Source organism: Anopheles arabiensis, chromosome 3 (genome assembly GCF_016920715.1).
Source record: "Anopheles arabiensis isolate DONGOLA chromosome 3, AaraD3, whole genome shotgun sequence".
Classification (NCBI taxonomy): Eukaryota; Metazoa; Arthropoda; class Insecta; order Diptera; family Culicidae; genus Anopheles; species Anopheles arabiensis.
The window spans coordinates 3,590,858-3,612,828 of record NC_053518.1 but is presented as its reverse complement, the minus strand read 5'-3'; the positions used below and the strand labels follow the sequence as shown (position 1 = coordinate 3,612,828).

At 47.3% G+C, this 21,971-nt stretch overlaps 1 protein-coding gene across 2 annotated transcripts; it reads left to right on the top strand.

Moving 5' to 3' along the window:
• The first annotated feature begins 438 nt into the window (after positions 1-438).
• LOC120901407 (protein drumstick) lies at positions 439-17,150 on the top strand. Of its 2 annotated transcripts, XM_040309325.1 has the most exons (4): positions 439-1,404; positions 9,667-10,168; positions 12,080-12,100; positions 14,585-17,150. In XM_040309325.1, the coding sequence occupies exons 2-4, from the start codon at positions 9,948-9,950 to the stop codon at positions 14,634-14,636; spliced, it is 294 nt and encodes a 97-aa protein (XP_040165259.1). In that variant the 5' UTR covers positions 439-1,404; positions 9,667-9,947; the 3' UTR covers positions 14,637-17,150. The 2 variants fall into 2 exon arrangements, with proteins under 2 accessions (XP_040165259.1, XP_040165260.1); XM_040309326.1 differs by having other exon boundaries at positions 444-1,404; positions 12,080-17,150.
• Positions 17,151-21,971: the final 4,821 nt, after the last annotated feature.

Genomic DNA, 21,971 nt, shown 5'->3' with positions numbered 1-21,971 from the left:
GCACACTGGCCATGGGCCGTGTAAATGCCCACAACACGGTGCCGATATACATCAATCGGGATACACACAAAAAGCCAAGGGAGCCCAGCATGGCCTGCTCAGCGGTTGATCTCAAACTTCGCTCTTTTCCCCTGCAGTCGTTAGAGTCTCTCTCGCTCGCTCACTCTCTCCCGTTCTCTGTCACGCTCCGGTTCGTTTCGAGGTTGGTTTCTCGCTTCAGCGTGAAGATCAACAAACGCCTGGCCTTTGCGCTTTATGTACCGAAACATCACCGTTCGCTCCGTTTCGCTCGCACGCTCGAAATCAGCCCCCGGTGTTTTGTGCTCCGATGTGTGTGTGTGTGCGTGTATGTGTACGCTGCTCGCCCGACATCACATCGCAGCCCGCAGTCAAGCGGGGCTACTATTGCTCAGAAAGGTCTTTTGACTTCTGTTACTAGCGCAAGCCGCACACACATTCGCTCGACACCAGGTCCAGCGCTTACTAAGCAGCTATACATACACGTACACACGCACACAGCGATAGGCGAGTCGGGTTTTTGGTAGCAGCAGCACCACCACCACCACCATCACCCTTCGTCCCTCGTGCACCGTTCGGAGCCCCTGCCGTCGGCCCACTGAAAAGGCGCGCGCGCGCGCACCCGCTCTCGCTTTACACATTACGGGGCGAGCCCAGGTCGGGCCGGAGAAGTCAATTCCAGTAACCAATCCCATCCGCTCACGTACGGAAGTTGCAGTAAGCGGCAGCAGCAACGGCAGCACACCAGCAACAAGCACGGCAGCAATATACCAGCAGCGCAGAAGCAGCAGATCCCGGGGACCTATCGATATACCAGCGCCGACACGGGTGCGTTAAACGATCATTCGAACTCGATCGAACGAGAACGCTTCGTCCCGAGCTACGCTGAGCTGAGCCGAGCAGAGCGAGAGAAATTTTGTACCCCTGTTTGGAGTGATTGCATCGAAACGGCGCAAACGCAGATTCAATAATATACACACGCTTGTCGGACAAACGTGTCGGTTAGTTTCAGAGTTCCCGAGCTCGTGTTATTTTTGTGTGATTTTTTCACCCAGGCGTTGCAGCTGGTGAAAGTGAAACGGTTTTGGTTTTTCGACCACAGCAAACAGTGGAAAAGATCGTGCCAATTTAGTGATGGATTCTTTTTGCAAGTAAAAGGATGATACTTTCCTCACAAACGTGTGAATAGTTCTATTGCATCGTGACCGAATCAGGAAGTTGTGAGGAAAAAGTGACACAAAAGCGGGTTTTAAAAGCTAGCTTTGAAGAGCAGTGCACTTTAATAAACGACTCCACGAGTGGATTTAAGTGTTGGAAAGCCGCTTGATAATATCAGGCGGGCAGTTGCGTCAAGACTATTGCGACGTAAAACCAATCACCCGAAAGGTAAGTAAAAAAGCATTAAATTAGAGCATAGTTGTTGGTTGCACAAATTATATTTCTTTTGTTGAATAATTACGCAATGGATACAGTTCCAACGCCTTTCAAATGGGAGGTTTTTGTGATGGAACTGCAATGTCAAATTGCCGACGGCTAATGTGCCTTAAGCATTTTTTTACTCGTTTAGTATGGATGGTTTAACAATTAGAACAATTCCAGCTCAAACTAACAAAACGAACGATTTGGCGACATCTTCCATCGCTGTTTGCCGTCGATGTGGATCACATTTGATCGGCAACACCCTCCATTTGCTACCGTTTCGGTGGAAAGTAATAATCTCGCCCGCGGTGAACGCAGGCGCAAGGAACGAATCGCGTCACGGCAAATGGCGCTACCGGTTTTACGCAATGGCTACCGTATTGCAGCGCGCGTGCGAAAGAGATAGCATGCGGGCGGGTCTGCGTGCGTGTGCTGCTGTGTGCGCTCGTTCCGCCGATGCCAGGTAGCTGAACGAGCGAGAGAAAACCAGTAGCAGTTGCGCTCGGTTGCTTGGATGCTGCGGTGTAGTTGTCTTCTTAGCCCGCGTACGCTTCCCCTTTTGCGTGGAAACGGAGCTTTTACACAAGCACAAGCACGTGCGCGCAGCCACACACACACACATACACAAGACGATCGGGCGCGCTAATGCTACCGCGCGCGTAATGCCGGTAGCGCGTGCCCGCCCGCAGCACAGTAGCCAATGAGGGGAAAGAGAGAAAACGGCGCAAACCAAACCAAACGGAAGCAAAAGCATGATGGCGATCGTCTGGCGTTTGAATAACGCACTCTCGTGATCGGTTAGGTTTCGGTTTGTTGGACTGTAAAAAGAAGCGTGGCTTTATCTCTATAATTTAACACTTTAAACCGTTAACAGCATTCGTTATCGCCACTTTTCTCCTAAACATATAATAAATAGAATCGTCACGTGATGAAGTCATCTATCGGGCGCGAAGGAGGGCAATTACAGCACGCTCTACTCAAAAGTGGAAGCCGTTCGCCGTTCAACATGCTTTACCATCTACACTCGAGATCACTATCGCGTCATTGGGAGTCTTCGTCATCGGCGGCGTCGTCGTCGGCGGCGGCGACGAGCGACAGTTGCCGTAACCCGAAAACCAATGTTTCGCTACATGTTCCCTCAATTAGGCGGACAGTTGTTTGATGGTTGTTTTGCAAAAAGGGGGTGGTTTGAGAGCAGCCAAAAAGAACAAGAACGCGAGAGTGGTAGAAAAGTAAATCTTGTTCAACGCCAACGCGAGGGTCTGGGCGCGGAGGGGGACTTTTTGTTTCCTGCAGCCAAAGTACTTTGCGAATCGGTAGTTACCGGTCTCGGCGTTCGTATGAGATAAGAGCTCGTTGTATGTTTGTTTGGGACACGGTGACTCCCGGTAAAGCGTAATGGATGGAGTAGAGCCAGTAGTAGTAGTAGTAGTAGTACTAGTGTCTGAGCTCGGCACAGATCAAACGCCACACCGGCCATGGTGGTGGTGACACGATCATGGTTTGCCGACGGCCACCGCCATCGGCCCATTACTTCCGCTTTGATGAACCAATCCCGGTCGTCCGGTCGAACCAGTTTGAGGCGCGTTTTCCCGTTAACGTTGCACGGTGGTTCGAATCTAGCGGATGTCGTAAAATCACCCATCTCGATCGTGTTTGTGTGTGTGTATGTGTGCGCCATTGGCCATCATTCATTTGAGTTCCCTACTTTCGTGCGTCGCGATGCTCCAAAAGTTGAAGCTAATTTATTGGTGGCACCCGTGGCCGTGGGGCCCAAAACTGGCAGCCAAAATTGGCACCGATGACGATGATGACGCTGATGCTGTGACGGTTGAGATTTATAGCGTGCCTCTTTCTGTGATGGGTCTGCGTGTGTGTGTGCGTGTTATATTTTTGGCCTGAACTAGAAACGCGTATCGCGTGGGAAGCCTTTTCTGAGATGGCTGGTCTAGTTGTGACACATTTTCGTTAGATTGAACTGCGTTGCGAAAGTATCTGCTTGAAGCTATATGAAGCATTCATGCGCAGTTGTCGGAGATTCCTCGCTAAAACCAACGAATGCATCCCACTTAAAAGTTTGAAACGAATAAAGACATTCATACCACACAGATCCTCTGTAAAAGCTCTTGGACCATCCTTAAGGTGAAACCTATTGCAATAATTTGTTGAGTCACCTGATTCATTTATCATGTTCTTTCGGTGCTGTTCGATTAGAAGAGAAATTTCTTCACTCTATGTCTTCACCTGTAAATGACCAAGTGTGTTCCAATCTTCACAGAGAGATCGAATCGATTGAATGCCTTGCCTGACATTCCATTTATGGTTCTAGGACTTTCTCATTGCATCCCACACGTTACGAAAAACACGAGCCACAGCTGAGCTGCCCGGGACGCAAGCCCCTTTATTTCGAGTGTTGACGTTTTGGGCTCGATGTTCAAGTCCACTCAATCGGACAACCGAAAACTGATCGCACTTCAAGCCGCAGAAGTGATTCCGAAGAAAGGCGGCGTTGATTGTCCTTGCTTGTCGTACACGGCCACGCACACCAAACGGCCATGAATGGGGTAGAGGATTGAAACACACAAAAGGAAGCAAATGGAAGGATAAAAGGATGCAGTGTTCGGGATAAAGGAATGCATCTCCCGATGGTAGACGAGAGGAATCTGCAGTATCATCATACCACAAGTGGGTGTGGAGTCATTTTTCATATCCTTTTTTGCTGTGTCAAGAGAGAGAGAGAGGAAGAGAAAAAGAATCTTTTGAGCCATTTCTTTAGGCTGGCTGCTCCTGAATTGAGCCTTTGAATGATCGTGCGTGCAAACAATTGATCGGTTGCGTATGCGTGCACTTGTGAATGAAGTGGCTCGAGCTGTTCAGCGATTCAATAAATCATTCGAATCGATTGTATGTGGAACAAATCGGTGTTCGCTTCATTCATCGCCCTTCGGTGCACAAATTGATGGTGGTTGATGGAATGTTTGGAATGGAAAATCCTCCAAATTCCAATATCTCTTTTCCCAGTGTTTAAGTAAGTATGATAAATCGAGACTCGATGCACTGCACTCGACTCACGGTACACCACCAAGTGCACAACAATTAGACACTTTCGACCTTTGCCAGCCCGTAAATGAGCTAGAGAAAAATGGCCACACACAGGTGGGATTCGCTGCAGTTTCTACCGAGGGGAAGGCAGCAAACAAAACATGGGAGAAAAACCGGCCTCGTTTTCCGCTCATTAATCACCGATGTCCCTTGTAGTCGTCCCAGGGCCCCCGACCCCAGCTCCGACTGCGTTTGTGTACGCAAAAATCGTTGCACATCGAAAACCAAGACCACCCGATGCGGATCGTTGTCGGCCGAGGGCACACACCAAGCCGAGTGCTCTCGCCAACATCCCCGTTTTTTTGTTGCTTTTTGCGCATGCGCATGACAACACCACGCCGCTTACCGCTCAACCGTCGGCGCAAGCGTTACGCTTAAAAATTAACAGCAGATTTTCATGTCCAACACTGTTTGCAACTCGGCACTTCCCATTTTCGAACACGGTGGTGCCGGTACCTCCGCCTTTTGCGCACACTGCTTGGAATGTGCAGAATGTTGCACTCTGGCTGCGGCGGCCTTTCGTAACTGCAGCAGCAGCAGCAGCAGCAGACGCAAGCGTCGGGTGTACGGGGGCCATGGGCCTTACAAGACGAATGCACTTTATTATGATGATGAGGACGCGTACACGGTGGGAAGATGTGTGTACGCTCGTTCATTTGCCACCCCTGTTCGGTGTGGCTTTCCTCCTCGCTGCTCGTTGAGAAGCTGAGAGGTCTTAAGTCACAGTTGCAACGCAGCAATATGGATGTGTCGTAGGCGATAGGTTGGGTTTCGCCTGGCTTCTTACACGACACATAGACACGGCGGTGTGAAGTGGGCAATTCCGTAATGCAATGCTCTCTTCCTTGTTATCGCCCTCGTTTGCCACAAGTTAATTCCAAAAGCGCCTCGGGTCGTCGGTTGAATGTTGATCCCTTATGGTTGACTGTGCAAGAAATTGGTTCGTTATTCATGGACACTTCATCCGGTCTGTGTGTGGTTCGGTGTGAATTTTGCCAAGCGACTCATTGTTGCATTTGTTCTCAATTTAGTTGTCTCAAAATTTCGAGAATTTCCCAAACCGTACTCACAACAGCTCACTTTTGTGCAGTACAATTCATGGCGAGCATTGTCTTTGGGCCATTAGGAAACAATAACTAAACACATTGATGAGCCTTTGTGGAACTATAAATGGCAAACAAACTCATGCAATGCCAACCAAAAAACAGCACACGAAAGGAGCGCCCAGGATGCTGCTTTGTTTGTGTATTTTGACCCAAAAAACCACATGATTGGCAATCTCTATGAGTCTATGAGTCCTGCTTGTAGCTGTGTGTGTGTCTATGTGATGAAGCAAAAGGCAAAGGCAACTTCTCTCACCAGGAGATCCGTCGCTTTATGAAGCCTCTAACCCTCGATTGACCCATCGAGCACCGAAAACCGAAACAATGAACCAACCAGACCCTGCGCAATAGTGCCCCTAGACCCACCCCGAGACGGTTCGGGGTGGTCTTTCAGCAGAGCTATCGAAGAAGCAGACAACATAGACTTTCGGTTTTTACATTGCAAGAGGATTATTATCACCCCTTGATGTTAAACATCTGCCCAACAGCCGCTACGCGCATGATGACTCATATTGTCGTGGTGGTGGTGGTGGTGGGAAGATAGATGAAATAATGCAATCAAGCCACGGTAACAAGCACCGCCAACGGTGAGGTGAGAAGTTGACCGTCAGGGTAAATACGGATTCCGCAGCCAATTCATACAAACCGAAACGAACACAAATGCTACCAATTCCCGTATGACGGGGACGCGCGGGGAGAGAGACTTTAATGGTTTGGGATGCCGAGTGCGCGACAAGCTAATGGGTTGGCTATTAAGCCGCGACGACCGTTGGCAAATTACTTCCCCTCGCGGTTTCGGTGTTTCCCGCTTGTCCCCCAGAGGTCAGTGGTGTGTACCTCCGGAACACACGCATGGTTAGGGCGCAAACAACCACGGCACTGAATCACCGCACTGATTGAACTACGCGCCGCCGTGTCCGAGACCTTTCGGAAGGGTGCGCATGTTTAGTACGGTTTGAAAAATGACACAGGTTGGAGCAGCAGCCACAGGGTTCGGGTGGTACAAAAAGCAGCCTTCCGCAGCTTGCGCCACCCTTACGTCATGGAAGGTCAGCGACGGTGGTGCCTGTTGGTCGTAGTCGTCGTCGTCGTCGCCTTCTTTGACGCTTGACGGTGTTTCTTTGTCTGTCCCGTCGGTTACTATGAATCACGGCTGTGCGCGTGTTAAGTAAGCGTCAGCAGTGTACGTCAGCGATTGCGTTGCGTTTTGTGACAAATGTCTAAACGTTTGGATCGGGTTTTGTTTGGTCGATTATGAAGAATTTAACACAAAAGGTGATTTGAAGCAATTTGAGCGCGTGTGCGGTTAGGCTCAGAAGAAGATCGAATGTCATTCTGTAGGTTACGAAGGAATGAATTTGAAGCTAAAGTTACCACCGTTTGTGGGTTCTTCACATTCAGCTGAAAGATCATTCAGTGTGATGCGAGTCATTCAACACCTGTTCCCTGGCACATCCTGTCTGATTTGTGGAATCAAATTTGTTCCATTCTTTCACATAATCCTCCCGAATCTGACCGTGGATATTCTTTTTCGTTCGAAAAATCAGTCATCCCCAAACCCCAAGCGGTAGCTCCTGTATTAACACACCGCTTAGCACGCCGCTTGGCATTTAGGCAGGGTTCACCATTAGTGCGCCAACTACTACCAGCGATCCGGCTGAGCATCATCCCCTGGGCGCAAATCTGACATAAATTATAAGCAACTTAATTTCCCACCCACGGCTTCGGGGCAATAAATTTCAATTATATTGCATCAGCCCTCGACTCCGACCGATTGCCGTTTGATCGTTAAGCTCTGGCAGGGCACCATGGAGACGGCTGTGGCGTTTCCGGGCTACCGATTTGTGTGTGTGTGTGTGTTTTTTTTTTCGGGGCGCAATTGGAGTATCACGCGCCTCCATTCCGGTAGCTAACAAGGCAGCAACATCTTGACAAGGGAAGTGCAGCAGCAGTAGTAGCAGCAGCAGCAGCAGACCCTGTGCTGCATGCTGCATGGCAGTGGGGTTTCCAGCCTTCCAGTGGGTTGGAGTATTTTTTGTTTGGTTGTGTGCTTGGTTGCTGCTGCTGTGGAACTTTTGACAAGCGTCCCACTGCGAGGGAAGGCTTATTTATCTGTTTCGCGATGAATCAATTAGTGGTGCGAAAGCTCACAGCAGCAAGCGATCGTATCGCTGAAGGAATGCGATAAAACGATATCGAGCTGATAAACGATGTGCGCAAAAAAAAAAAACTTCATTCATCCAAAAACTACTTTGGTAACCATTTCGGATAATAATAAGCTTCCGATACGCTTCTGCGTGACCCTTCGTTTCCAAGAGTGACACCCACTTAAGACACCTGAGTGAGGAGGTGTACATATATCCTTCACGATCTCCGATCACATCATTCAAAGCCCACGATGAGATGACCGGTAGTTACCGTGGCGGCACAGGGCGTAGGAAAACCGGTGGCTAGACGGAAACGAGTTTCCGGCTTGTGGAACAGGTCATCAACACTGCGCGATGCGCGATTATGCGTGGCGGGCCGCGCGCACGTAGATCCGATGTTTACGATCACTAATTTGATGCTGCCGTAGCCAAACGTGGCGTTTGTGCGTTGGCCGCAATCGTTGCCGCTGGCACCGACGGACGGTAACAAACAATGGTAGCAAACGATCGTGGATGGATCATAAACGGCGCCAATATCGATTAAAAAAGCGAATGACGATGTCCCATTACCAGTCCCCGGCGTCTCGACAATCTCGTCTCGAATGAAAGCAAAGCTTCCGTCTGTGTGACGGTCGGGTGATGCGAGCAATTGCCACGATTGCATGCAGGAGGTGGTTTCGCTAAATGGGCGCTTATCAGTGTCGGAGATCAGTGGGCAAGGGCAAATTCGAGAAGCCGGCAGTAAAGGTAGCTTAAATCGTTTTTTTATTCGATTTATCTAGCTCCTAAGCGCGAACAAAAAATCGAACCCAACTAGCAGCAGGAAGGGGCTAGGCGAATGGGAAGCAACAAAACTGCATAAGTGTCCATTTGAGTGTCCGTTTCAGTGTCCGCTGTGAGGTAGCATTTATCACAGTATTCCTCTGCGCCTTCCTTGGACGAGAGTGTTTTATTGCTCCAAAAGCTCCAGTGTGAAGGTTACGCCGAGATGCAGACATGTGGGGGTTTGGGAATGATGAGATGCGGCTGCTGCTGTTGCTGGAGGTCATCCCATGTGACAGTGACACAGCTCGAGCCAATGTCGCGGAGGGAAGAAGTTTATATCGTCCATTAAATGTGGTAGCGCGTCACGATTGCGACCGGTGTCTGTGGCAGGCAGGAAGTGTAGTTTGCATTAATCGTATGGAAGGAAACGCTCTAGATCGCACAGTTGGTAAAGTAACAACAAACAACAACAACATACAACAACAAAAAAGCAATCCTCAACCTGATTGGTCATAAATTTAAAAAGGCTTTGAAATTAGTACGCTTTGCCCTCGAAAGAGGGTAAACAATCCGAGCCAATACGTAGGAGACTAGATGCATTGTATTGATGCTCGCTTCAAGAAAGGGAGGCTGCCGGATGAAAAATGAGGTTGCTGACGGGGCAGCAGTTCATATTTCATCCATCCAGTTGATTGTAGGCGTTCGCAATCTATTGCAGCCACCTTGTGTAAACTGTGTGTACAACACTGCGTGCTCCCCTTTATGCCGCTACAGTGGTCGTTAGTGCTGATGATCGTTTGCACAGGCACCACCGGCAGCACCAAACCGACCTAGCGCAACCGAATATCACACAAATATTCACGCAACCGCTACGCCACACACACACACACACACACACACACACACACACACACACACACACACTTGCGGTGGAGGTGGAATTTTGCAGCAATTTAGATAAAACCTCGTACCAATTGGTAACGGGGGCGCTTGGCCTTTGGCGCGTAAAACGCCATCAACTATTTTTACGCTCACCAGTAGTTTATCTTATTTTAACGCTTTATTTCTTTCCCCTCACCCCCCCCCCCCCACACCATCCCCATTTACTGCAGGCATTAATCATCGTGTTCCGGCGGAACACATTGTGGCCCCGATTGAGTGAGATTTGGTACGGCGGCTTACACCCGTCCCGGCACGTAGGCGATAGGAGTTGAGACGATCCCACCACCCAGCAAAGGGGGCAAGACAGCGAGAGACAGACAGACAGACAGCGCGCATCATCACCGACAGAGCGTCGATCTTCACCGAGCGGCCGACGGAACCACCGGAGCACCGAGCACCGGTAAAGCATTAACACCTTACATTAGACGCGCCAGCAACATACACCACCACCATGTTTGCGGTAATGCGTATTGACAACGACGACCGTAGGGCCGACTTCCGTCGCAAGATGCGACCAAAGTGCGAATTCGTCTGCAAGTACTGCCAGCGGCGCTTCACCAAACCGTACAACCTGATGATCCACGAGCGCACGCACAAAAGCCCGGAGGTGACGTTCTCCTGCGAGGTTTGCGGCAAATACTTTAAGCGGCAGGACAATCTACGCTCGCACAGGTAAGTGTCCCATAGGGGAGAAACGCAATATTGGGCAATCTATTCCACAATCCACAAGCTTATCGATACGGAATCGGAACAGATCTTTCCGGCGGTACGCTTTTTGTCGATCAATGCGCTTTATTACGGCAACGCGATTCCACGCGACCCACGACACTGGGGGAACCAAGGAGCTCGAGGCTTGCGGTCTGAGCCGTAGGGCTGTTAGTGTGTTTCTGTTTGCTTTTCAATTCCTTTGCCGGTTCTTCACGGGCTTTGGTTGGCTTCTCATGGTCTTTGCCTCGATCGGCTAAACCTCGATCGACCGTTCCGTTTTGTTGCGGCCGTCGTTGTTGTGCGTGTCAATATTGACATTGTTGTACGGATTATTTGGAAAACATACACATCCTCTGGACATGATCGTTTTTGTTGTTGTTGTTGTTATTGTTGCTGCAAAAGCCGCAACTTATCGCTGGGTCGATAGCGCGCGTGTGGCGGAGGGAAAAAGGTACGAACCATTGGTGGTTCGTGCAGAACGCTGCAACAACCGTCTCGTTTAGCGGATTCGTTATCGTTTGCGAGTTGTTGTGTTGTGCCGATGGGATTTTTCGTCAACCCTGCATGTAACGACACGAGACGGCCAGCTAGTCTCTTCCGGTCCTTATTCGGGACGAAAAAACGGGGCGGCAAACTTCAAACAACAACCCCACGAAGGGGGGAGAGAGGTTATCTACGAGTGGTGTTGCGCTTATCAGTGCCCAAGCTTTATGACCTTACACCATTACGTGTCGGCGTGTCGGCACTTGTCGGTGCGTTTGTTGGAGGTTAATATTTGAGCAAAGTGTGTGCGTGTGTGTGTGCAGGCCCGCACGCATCACTTGCAGCTAGATGAGATGAGGGAAGAAAGTGATGGGCACAACTGGATTGGCCGTGTTTGACGATTAAGCAATCGGACAATCGGGTTTGAATAATCTTGTACGGAGATTGTTCGGCAACGGCTCATTCAAGCCCATGGATGGGACCGATCGTTCATTCAGGTTAGCGTTCATTCATCACCACACTGGGCAGGGAGAGCAAACATAACATGTGTGTGCTGGGGAAGAATCTAGGAACGAACTAGTTGGCTTTAGAAGTTGACTCGCCACCTCGCTGGGCTGGAAGAAGCAGGTCGCCGGGAGAGTTTGTGGCAAACGAAATAGAGTAATAAAACGCACCGTTGATAAGTTACGACCAAACGTATCGTATGTCAGGCCTCGTCCACCTTCAGCCGTGCACAAGGTCCACGGTCCCCATGGCAGACTGATTTACATATGACAATTCTATTTCGCAGTTCCGTTGCCGTAGTGTTCTCGCCCGAGTATGCCAATGTAGCATTCATTTTTGTTTAGCTCATCCAATGCTTTATTTCGCTAAAATAACAGCTTTCTCCCTGTGGGGTTTGCTAGTTTAAAAGGTTTTGGTTTAGCATTTAGTCATCTTTCTTATTCTGGGACTTACTTCAACTGGCGAGAGGAATGTGTGACGGTACCGCGTTCCAAGATGACACGGAGATGAATCTTTTCTCACGCTTCTTGATGGCTTGTAACACACTTGATCAAAGCGGCGTGACACACTGCACTGTTGCTTTCCTATGTTTTGTGTCGTGTCTTTCGAGGCATCGTTTGATGGTGTAACATGATCGGTCACCGCACGCGGTAGATAAAATAATTGTTGTGTCTTCTCTGTTCGTTTTTTTTTGGGATGACGAGAAATCCTTCGGAAAGAGCATCAATCTGAAAGTCTTTTATAATGTTAACCAGAATGCGACGATCGTTTGATCAGTTTTGCTAAAACGTTACTCCATTGTAGTGCTGATATGTTGTTCATATGAAGTTAATTAATGTCTTTTATCTCGTTTTTTCTCATTTCTTTTTATTCCTTTTCTTCCCACAGATGCAGTCAATGTATTTGGCGGTAAGCACTATTTGAAAACAACAAACAAACAAACAAAAACCCACTTCCCTTCGATCTACACTCATTTATTTGCAAAACACATACCTATTACACGACAAATATACACATATATCTATAAAAAACAACAAACCACTCAAAGTAAAACCCCAACCAATCAACCAACATAAAAACTTCTAAACAACAAATGGGTGATGGAGAAACATATAAATATACCGTATATAAATAGAGCAACGAAACAACAAACAGAAAAAAAGAAAAAAAAAACACATAAACATACACACAAAGCGTGATGGTGAATAGCAAAGAACCAAACCTTACTAAAGCGAGTAATGAAAAGCTGGAGCGAAACAAACGACCCATGTGTGTGTGTACCTGTGTAGTGTGGGTACTTAAGCTGAAGCCACTTGTCTGCGAGACAAGCGGGACAACACGCCAAAACAGCAAAAAATGAAAAGCACCCGGGGAAAGCACAACACCAGAACCGAGAGCAAACACTAACTACTTACTTTGAATCTCCCAGCATTAGGGGAGTGAAAAGTGAGCAGATCTGCTCGAAGCAGCCCGTGTGGGATCGAGTGGATCGTGTAGCCTTTCGCCTAGCGGTGTAGAATGCCGATTACAAGAACAGGGCTGGGAAAGGCTAGTGTCAAGCGAAATGTGTTAAAGTTGAAAAGCGTGGCATATGCGTTGACGAGATAACACGAAGTGTGCAAACATAAAAAGGATCTACAAATCGCACCGGCGGCGACTGATCGAACGGTGTAAGGAACATCTTAGCAGGATAACAGAACAGCGTGTCTGGCCGTGTGTAGCGTGAGCCAAGCACAGCAGCAGACAAGCAAACGTAATAGAAGTAAAAAGATTTTAGCAGTTGTGTCAGAATGAAAGAGAGAAAGAGAGAGAGAGTGAGCAGAGCAGGCACGCGATCGCGAGTCGTTGTTAACGTAAGCATAACTGTTCTGCGATAATTGTCCGTTTAATGTTTATAAGTAACCGCATCACCTTCACAAGCCATCAATTTGTTTTGTGCCTTTGTTTGATTGAATTGCTTTCATTGTAATTTCCAAATGGCGAATGTTTTTGATGTTCTTAACTTTATTTTATTTGTACCGCTCTCTCGCAGTTATGTTTGAATTGTTGTTTGTTTAAACTTCAAAATTTACTACAGTACAGTTCCTTACCCGCCATAAAGTTTTTTTTTCAATAGCATTTTTCTCCCTCCCTTTTCTACCCTTTTCTACCAACCCCTTTTTGCCATCCTTTGCGCTAAGCGACGCTTTTCATCAAATGTCGGAACCGGAATTCCATCACTACGCGGACGCGGCGTCTGCAACCACGAGCACGATGCAAGTGCAAGAAAACCCGACTCAAACCGATCTGTTTTGGCCCAAAAAGTGACACAAACAAACACCACACACAGAGACACACATACACACACCAAAAAAAAAGGACTCATGTTCATGTCGATCCACACGGACCGTCGAATTGTTTCGAATAAAAAACACAGCCAATCGAAACAGTCGCGATCGGTTTCGGTGGGCAATGTTTCGGAAAAAGGCTTTCAAAATTATCCATCTCGAATGACGATCGAAGGACACCGTTTACATTAACAGGCGATCGTGCACACTGCACACCCCGGAAGGAACACTCGTACACTCGGGACGTTTCGGTCTCAAAATTGTTTCTACTATTAGTTTGCTAAGGTTTATGTTTGTGATATAGTTTGGTATCATCGACGTACCCGGGCTGGTGTTCCTTTCGGAGTAGCGGTGTGGGGCACAATGTGCCGTCATTCTAACCATACACAAATGACGCAATGATCACTCCACAAAACCGTCACCAAACAAACACACACACACATCCACACACACACACACACACACAAACCTACTGCACATACACAACTATCTCAAAATTTATGAAAACAAAAATTCAACAACAACTTAACAAACAAACATCACCGTAGCTTTCGATGCAAAATTACAAAATTACTGATCTAACACTCAATCACCTCGGGGCACTCACTAGCTCACTAGTAGCCACTTATCATTTTCCGCACACTACTTAGTCGCACACAGCCTGCTCTGATCCTTCCCTTCCTTCCTTCCTTAACTCCTTGCAAATGGACCCTTGCCAGCGTGTTGGTTTATTCCTTCCGTTTCCCACTCTCCGCTTCAATGTTTTGCACCCAAAATTATGTAGTTTACCCGCTAATACAATAATGTGTATTGCTCGGCTGTATTGGTTCTGTTTGGCTTTTCGGTTTTGTTTCTCTTTCGATTGTGAGAGTGTTTCTTCTGGTACTTAGTTTGTTTTCTGTTCTATTATTTGATTAGATTGACCAAAAAACCTTCTCAACAAAACACAAAAAAAAATCTCAACCAAACAAAAAGCTCAACCAGAAAACAAATCACCATTATCTGTTTTTCGTATTTTTTTCTTTTTCTTTCTCTTTTTTTTCCCTCCAACCACACCCACGGACAGATCCATCCATATGGATAGGACAATGAACGGTAACAACAATCGAGCATACTGAGCTCTAGTTTCGGCGGATTGCTTTACCTTTGCTTGTCTTGTTTTTTTTTACTTTATTTTTTCTGCTAAATCTTTACAACACATAAAAAGATGCATTAAGATTTCGTATCCTACCCCCTACCCATGAGTTCATGATTTCAGCAACAAAACAAAACACAAAAAACACGCTCACAAGATAAAGAGCTACGCGTAATACATTATTTTTATATTATATTATATTATTATTATATTATTATTATTATTGTCAAGCAAGCATCAACATTATTCGTGAGCGGGATGTGCGTTAAAGATAGGCATACGCAAGAGGAAGAGAGGAGAAAGAGAGAGTGATTCCGAGGCCCGGCAAGCACAGGCCGTGTGGACACAGTGGAAGACGATGTACTCACAAAAAGCAGTAGTAGGTGCGGTTGGAATAAGTTATTTAAAAGAGCATCGAGTTGCGGCCTTTTATGTGTATGTACAATATTCCTTCTAAATAAGATTCTAACGCTTAACGAGTAGTGGGGAGCATTAAACGTATCGTATTTTTGTTTGCATCGACGCTCTCGAAGCGCCAATGTGTCCGAAGAATGTGAACGAACCGGAGTCGTTTCCATCTGTACATATCTTACCCAATGTGACACACAGAATCAAAATTATGCTGACTTGTACTTGTGTTTGATAGAAGAGAGAACAGAGAGCTCGCAAAAATGGGCCTATAATAAGCACAAAATCAAAATCATACTACTTTAAGAGTTTGCGCGCGCGCGTCTGGAGCGGCACAATTTTTGATTGACCCACTATTTAAGTTTTACTACTAATTTATGCTTGAACAAAAAAACACAGCAAACAGTGATCGGTGATCGTGAGTGATCGTGAGACAGCTTTTAAAAAGGAAAGGAAGAGAGAAACATGAGTTTACGAATCAAAACAACGATTTGTACGCGTACAATGGAAGAGCACCGATCAGGACTTATATGTTGTATTAATATACTACACTATCCCAGTTATGATTGTTGATTTGTAAGCGATAGAGTAGGAAGGTTAACGTAGCAATAGGCATAACACCGAACTCCACGATCCGACCCGCCTTTTCCTCACACTTTGCCAATGCCATGATTTATCTCCCGTTTTACACGCGCTGCTAAAACTTGTGCACGGATAATGTTTGGCCTATTCCCACATACACTCGCAACACACGCAAACACGCATACCCGTCCAATTCCATACCACGCACAAGAGTGGTCATTTGCACTAACGGCATCCAATAAAGTTGCTGAGCATGTTTCCTCCACCGTTGCCACCCGGAACATGCCATTTCGTACTTGCGCACGGTGTGTCGTCTTTGGTTGTGGTTAGGATGGCCCGATGAGCCAACGATCGTCCGTTGATTGATGTGAGAGAATCATCGGCGCAACTTATCTCCACCATCCATGATCACCGATAAAAAGGTAAAATTAAATTTGCATCACAATACCCTGCCGGCATTAGCGACTCGTTAGCGCGGGGCGAAGAAAGGATCCTGTCATCAGGTTTTATTAACTGCGATCGTCGGTGCTTCGTCGTCATGAAGATCGCCGGAACTGTCGCCCGGAATAGAGGGAACGATAGAAAAGTGTGTGTTTGTGCGTGTGTGTGTGCATGTGGAGAAGAGAGAAGGAGAGGGAAAGAGAAAAAGAAATCCGCAAATGGTAAATCATCATTCATAACTCCGTGTGACTTAACTTTTCTCATATTTCGATGTAGTTTTGGAGGTTGTGCATTGACCGTGCTGTGTAAACCACTTACATTCACAACTGATAGGCCGTGGGATACACGGACCCATGCGGTCGTTCATTTCACAGGGTTAGGTATTAGTGCTCCTTCTACGTCAAACGCTTCCTTCCGTTTCCAGATTCGCATCCGACGGTGATGACGTCGAGCTGCGGAGAGTGACAGCTTTTCTTTTTAATTATTTTCCCTAGACTAATACGTTAAAACCGCGCTTAGAATAGATTCTAGTCTGCTGTAATTATGTTAGTAGCAATGTCAGCACAGCATACGAGCAAACGAGCAATCAGCTTATTGATCAATAAACTGGCGATACAAACGAGAAACCCCTTCCCTTTTATCCCTGCCCTCCGTTCATCCAGGCTACCACAGCACAGCGCTGTATTCTTGTAGCGTGACTGCTCCCAAAAAGGTGCCAAACTTGGGTACTGTGCGTACTGCTGTCTCTTCAATATACGCCCAAGAAACGATTTCAATAATGCTTACTTCATCAGTATGACATCAGAGTATAACAATCTACTAAGCAAAAACGGAAATGTATGTCTTAACTGAAAGCAGAACCGAACAATCACTCCAATCCATCGGCAATAGGTCTGTGCGTGCAAATTTGTGTGAAAAAAACGGCAACTCATGCGTGTGTGTGTGTGTGCGTGCCGTGGCAGAAGGAGTGTATCAATCGTACATTTAATGCATTGCAAACAATTTTGAATATTATTAGCAACAGTAAAGAGCTGGCAAAATATGCCATGAAAATTGAAATAGAAAAGCTTGTTTTTTTCATTTATTCCTTTCTGGTTTGTTTTATGATGACATATGGATTGGTGTATAAAAGGTAAGCACGATGACATTCGTTCGAATATTGAAATTTCTTTCTACTCGATCTTTCTGCTGTTTTCTTTCTCTGGTGAATGGGACAGAAATGTTTTATTAAAAAAAAACCTTGCCAAGTGATATCAAAAACAAAAAAAGGAACGAAATTCTCAAACCCCAAATAAACGCAATTCAGCGCACATGTAGCCCTCGCTTGCACAGACGATGAAAAGCAATTTACAAACGAAAATCGCGTCACAGCGGGAGCTCTTTGCGCCAATCTCAATAATCATAACATAAATATTTTCCCGTTTATGCGCTGTTAGATTCGCTTCGTCGCGTCTTTTTCTCTCTCTCTCTCTCTCTCTCTCTCTCTCTCTTTCTCTCTCTATCGTCTTTCGTTCTGTTCTTCGTTCCGTTTATCGGTGAATGTCCACTGGACAGAGGAAAAAGGTCCTCCTTCCACCTCCACACATCGTGTCCACGACGTCGGAGAATTTCAGACGTTCGGTGGTGCTGGAAGTCACTTTAAATTAGATTCCATCGGAACCATATTTCATCGCACGACCACATCGCACCGGATGTGGCCTAAAAATGCTGGACGCCATACGAACGCAGCGCATTTCAATGAATGAATACCGAAAAAAAACCGAATTCATGGAAGCTGTAACACACTGTGCGATGAGCAAAACTCAGTGATTCATAATTTTATGAATGAAAAATATTCTGATCCATTAGTTGCGGTTCCGTCGATGCCACAGAGAGTTGCGAATTGCGAACATTTCCAATGTCTACAGTGTGAAACGATTCAGCTCAATCGAGCATACCCGTCTGGATTGATTTTTCATCCATGCTTTCAACTTTCGAAAGGATATACGACTACGATGCACCGTTTTACTGCTTTGAAAGTGTCATAAAACCTTCCATACAACCAACGCCCAAATTGCACAGCAAAGTCAAAACATCATAAATTATGTCCGTTTGCGATCGTTTGACGAGCGTTGGTGTGGTGTGTTCGGCGATGGCTGCAGCCCACCTGCTGACAGACAGCAGACGTCTTGCTTTCGACGAAATTGCCAGTTCGTTTTACTGCCACCGTAGCGAATGTACTCCACAGCGACCACAGTTGAATAGAATTCTAGCGTGATATCACACTCCCCCTGCAGGAGGAAACACCGTCCGATTGTACACCGTAACGACCCCATAGAGTGATAAGGTTCTTTTTGTGTGAGCGATTGTTTTGTGCTGGCATACAAAACGCACCGTTCCATTGTAGTGTTGGTGTGATTGCTACCGTACTTGAGGTTGGAAGAAATTCGTTCGTAGAAGCAGCAGCAACAAGCACGCTGCCCTGCTGGGTTTGTTTTCGGAAACTTCAATTCGATGTGCACAGTTTGATCGTGCTGGTAGCTTCGACACGAAACGTATCTCGAAACTCATCAAGGCGCTGTGAGCTGCGTGTGACCATTTCGGGATGAAATTGATCTGTCTGGGAATTGGGAGAGGCACTAAGGGGTAAGTGAGGTTTGGCATGTGTCGACGAAGAAAGATTAAGCAATTGTTCGTAATTTATTGCAAGTGAAGGGTCGCACGTGTGTTTGCAGTATGCCAATCCTCGTTGGAAGGTAGGTAGCACATTCTGTACAAAATTACTTCCAAAGATGACAATCTCAATAGAAAACAATTGAAGCGAAATGTTTTCGACATATGCAGATTTATCACCTACATCAAAAGACTCGGTTGCTAACAACAGTTACTGGTTGGAATTTATGACCAACAGAATGATGAAGAGTCACCTCTGCACACACGATCGTTGACAGAAACAAGCGATCACATGTACTGCATAAAACCGATCGTTACTTAGTCACATCCTTGAGCGTGTTTGAAACATAAAATTCCCCTTCACGCCTTTCCCCCAACGTCATGGCGGGATGGAGCTGGGAGCAGCTGAGCGAATGACTCACGGGAAAAAGGAAACAAGGTGAAACCCACTACCGCGATCTTCAGCACCGCGTCTCATCTTCACCGCGTTCCCGCCAAGGAGTGATTGAAGCTCTCGCACTTTGGCCCTCGGGGTCCGGAGTGTTGATCCGACAACTCATCGCACAGGAATTTAGCTGACCAATCGAGCATCGAGTGCGCCACTCGTCGTCGCTAGTGAGTTGCATCTTGCTGCGAAGGCAGTGCCGATGTGGGAAGCAGCCCGTGTTTGGCCCGCGATGAGTAGCATAAGTTGATGCTTCGATGCCCGTATCGAGTATTTTCGACAACTCTGCCGATCGAGCTGGCCGATTGATCTGCCGAATTCTGGCCCAGCCGGAAAGGTTGGGATGCTGTCACAGGGTGGGCAACGCAACTGTCAGCTGTCGGCAGGCTGGGCAGCCCGTGAAGTCTATTGAAAACGGTGTGCCGGGTGCTTCGAGTGATCAAGTACCAGTGCATTGTAACGGATGACGACGACGACGACGCAGCGCCGGGCGAGGGAGAAGGAAGAGGATGCAATGGCAGCTAACACTAAACGTGGCTGGTCGAGTATCGCTTACAGGCCCGCGTTCCGCGCTACACTACAAAGTGGAAGTGTGATAAAATAACACACCAACGAAGCGTCTGGTCTCTCGATCCGGTTGAGTGTGCTCACGCGCCCGGACGCTTTCGGCAAGCCGTCGAAGGAGGCCGGTGTTAATATTCCAGCATAAGTGGCCACCATCACTACGTGGGAGAGGGGAACTGAAGTGATACACAGGTAACCGATACCCCTATCGCCCTGATCGTGTGCGCCACACAGCTCGATCAAACGGCCGTCCGGCCGGCCGCGGAAAAGCACGCCAAGCTATCGGGTTCGTTTCTCATCTGCCCGTTGAGATCTTTCGATTTTGATATCGTCACTCACCACCATCACCACCACCACCGCACTGGCACTGGTCACCCCACCGGGCACGCGGACCGCGGTCAATGTGTTAATATTTCTATTATTAAAAATGACACACGATGACCAATCGGGCGATCAAACGGCGATCAAACAGCGTCATCATCAGGCATCGTGCGCACCTCATCATTGTTGTAGAGCCGCGGCGTGCTGTTGTTGTTGTTGTTGTTGCGCTTGTTTGTGGTTGTTGTTGGGTGATCGATCGATCAGCTTCGACGCGCTTGATCGCCTTTCAGCCGGCCCTTTTCATCTTCCATCGACACCCGCGTGTCGGGCTGCGGGGCGGATGGTTACAATGTTTAGCTGAAATAATAATAAGAAATAATAATCGGACGAATGGTGTCGGGCCGGGCAGCAGACGGACGGTAAACCGAGCTCGTTGGGTGACTTTTCTCACGCGTAGTGTGCCACTAACATGGTGCATGTGTGTGCATGTAAAATCATGTATTCCAACAAAGGCTTTGAGATGATCTTTCCCCATCAAAACCTAAAGCTAGACCTAATTTTGTGGAGCAGAAGTCTTTGGGAGCGATCTTGAGTCATCGTACAAACAAGAAAGGAATCACCGTATGGGAAGACTCGTCTGATCTTAATCAGGAAGCAACAGCTTCCCAGACCCAGGCTGCATATCTCGAACAAGACATCAGGATTGCTCGATCGCTTCATCTGGTATTACTCACCGGTCGGCAGCCAAGACATCGTGGGGCCGTTATTTGTCTCCGTTTTGCGCTTCCAAATAATCGTCCGTTATGTGACGCTACCGCGCGTAGCGTGATGGTTGGTGTCAAGGAATTAGCCTAAAATCTGCTACCCTGCATTTCAGCGCCAGCTACTACTGCTTCGAGTGGTTCTGCTATTTTGCCGTGCGCGGAGCCACAGAGGTAGTCCCAAGATTACTCGTTAAGATTGGTAGTGATTAATAATTTCGTTGATTTCTGTCCGCAGATATGGTGTGCTGGTCCCGGCCAAGGTGGGACACGATTTCACTGGAAGCACTTGTGCGTTAATGATGCCCCCTCGCGGATGCCCGGGGAGACCAAGAGGCACGCAAATTCGCCGAAGGTAGAGCAATCCTTTCTTCCCGAAGGTTATCCCGGCAACCGGACGAGACGAGATAAAGTTGTTTGCCGAACGAATTTGTTTATCTTTCCCGTCACGTTTTGCTTGTTGCCGTTTTTACTGCCGTTGCATCTTTTCTTTGGCGCTGGCTCAAATGGATGGGTGAGCTTGAGCTGCTGAATCTGGGACGGTAGCCCAAAATGATAAAGATCAAATCGAGCTGATAGGGTAATGAATAGCCACAGGATACAGGAGCGGGATGGGGCTAAAACTCGGCTCGAGTGTTGAGTTTACACAACCACCAAGATAAACCCAACAATGTACAGACAGATTGTTCAAGCCTTTTTAATTACACCACGCCTTTACATACACACTAATCAACCGAGCTAATTAATACGCTACGCATTCGTTAACAAGCGATGATGATCGTGCAAAGAAGCCGGCGGAAGACTCTTGGTAGAGAGAGAGATGAGCTTTTTTGGGTTTCGGTAGCCACCGCTGCTTCCGTTCGTGGTGCCGTGGACTTTGATTCAGTTTTCCTGTCCGATGCATCTCCAAGAAAGGAGGGCATGAATAAGGCCACAAGCAGGAAAACTCTCCAGTACGATGGATATTACTTCTTTTCAGTTGTATGATCCTTCCGGCGCAACCGACTGGTCCAAGATGTTACGAGATCACTCTTGGATGATTAACAGATTTGCGCTCAGGAAAGAGGGGATTTGAGAACGGAATGAATATTCCATCATCGTCGTCCGCCCTCCAGCAAGACATTTCCGATTTGGGGCTTGAGAT

Excerpts from the sequence above, each read along its gene's own strand:
- LOC120901407 (XM_040309325.1), top strand. The coding sequence starts at position 9,948 with ATGTTTGCGGTAATGCGTATTGACAACGACGACCGTAGGGCCGACTTC. Across the intron at positions 10,169-12,079 it reads GACAATCTACGCTCGCACAG|ATGCAGTCAATGTATTTGGC; the intron begins GTAAGTGTCCCA and ends TTCTTCCCACAG. Across the intron at positions 12,101-14,584 it reads TGCAGTCAATGTATTTGGCG|ATCCATCCATATGGATAGGA; the intron begins GTAAGCACTATT and ends ACCCACGGACAG.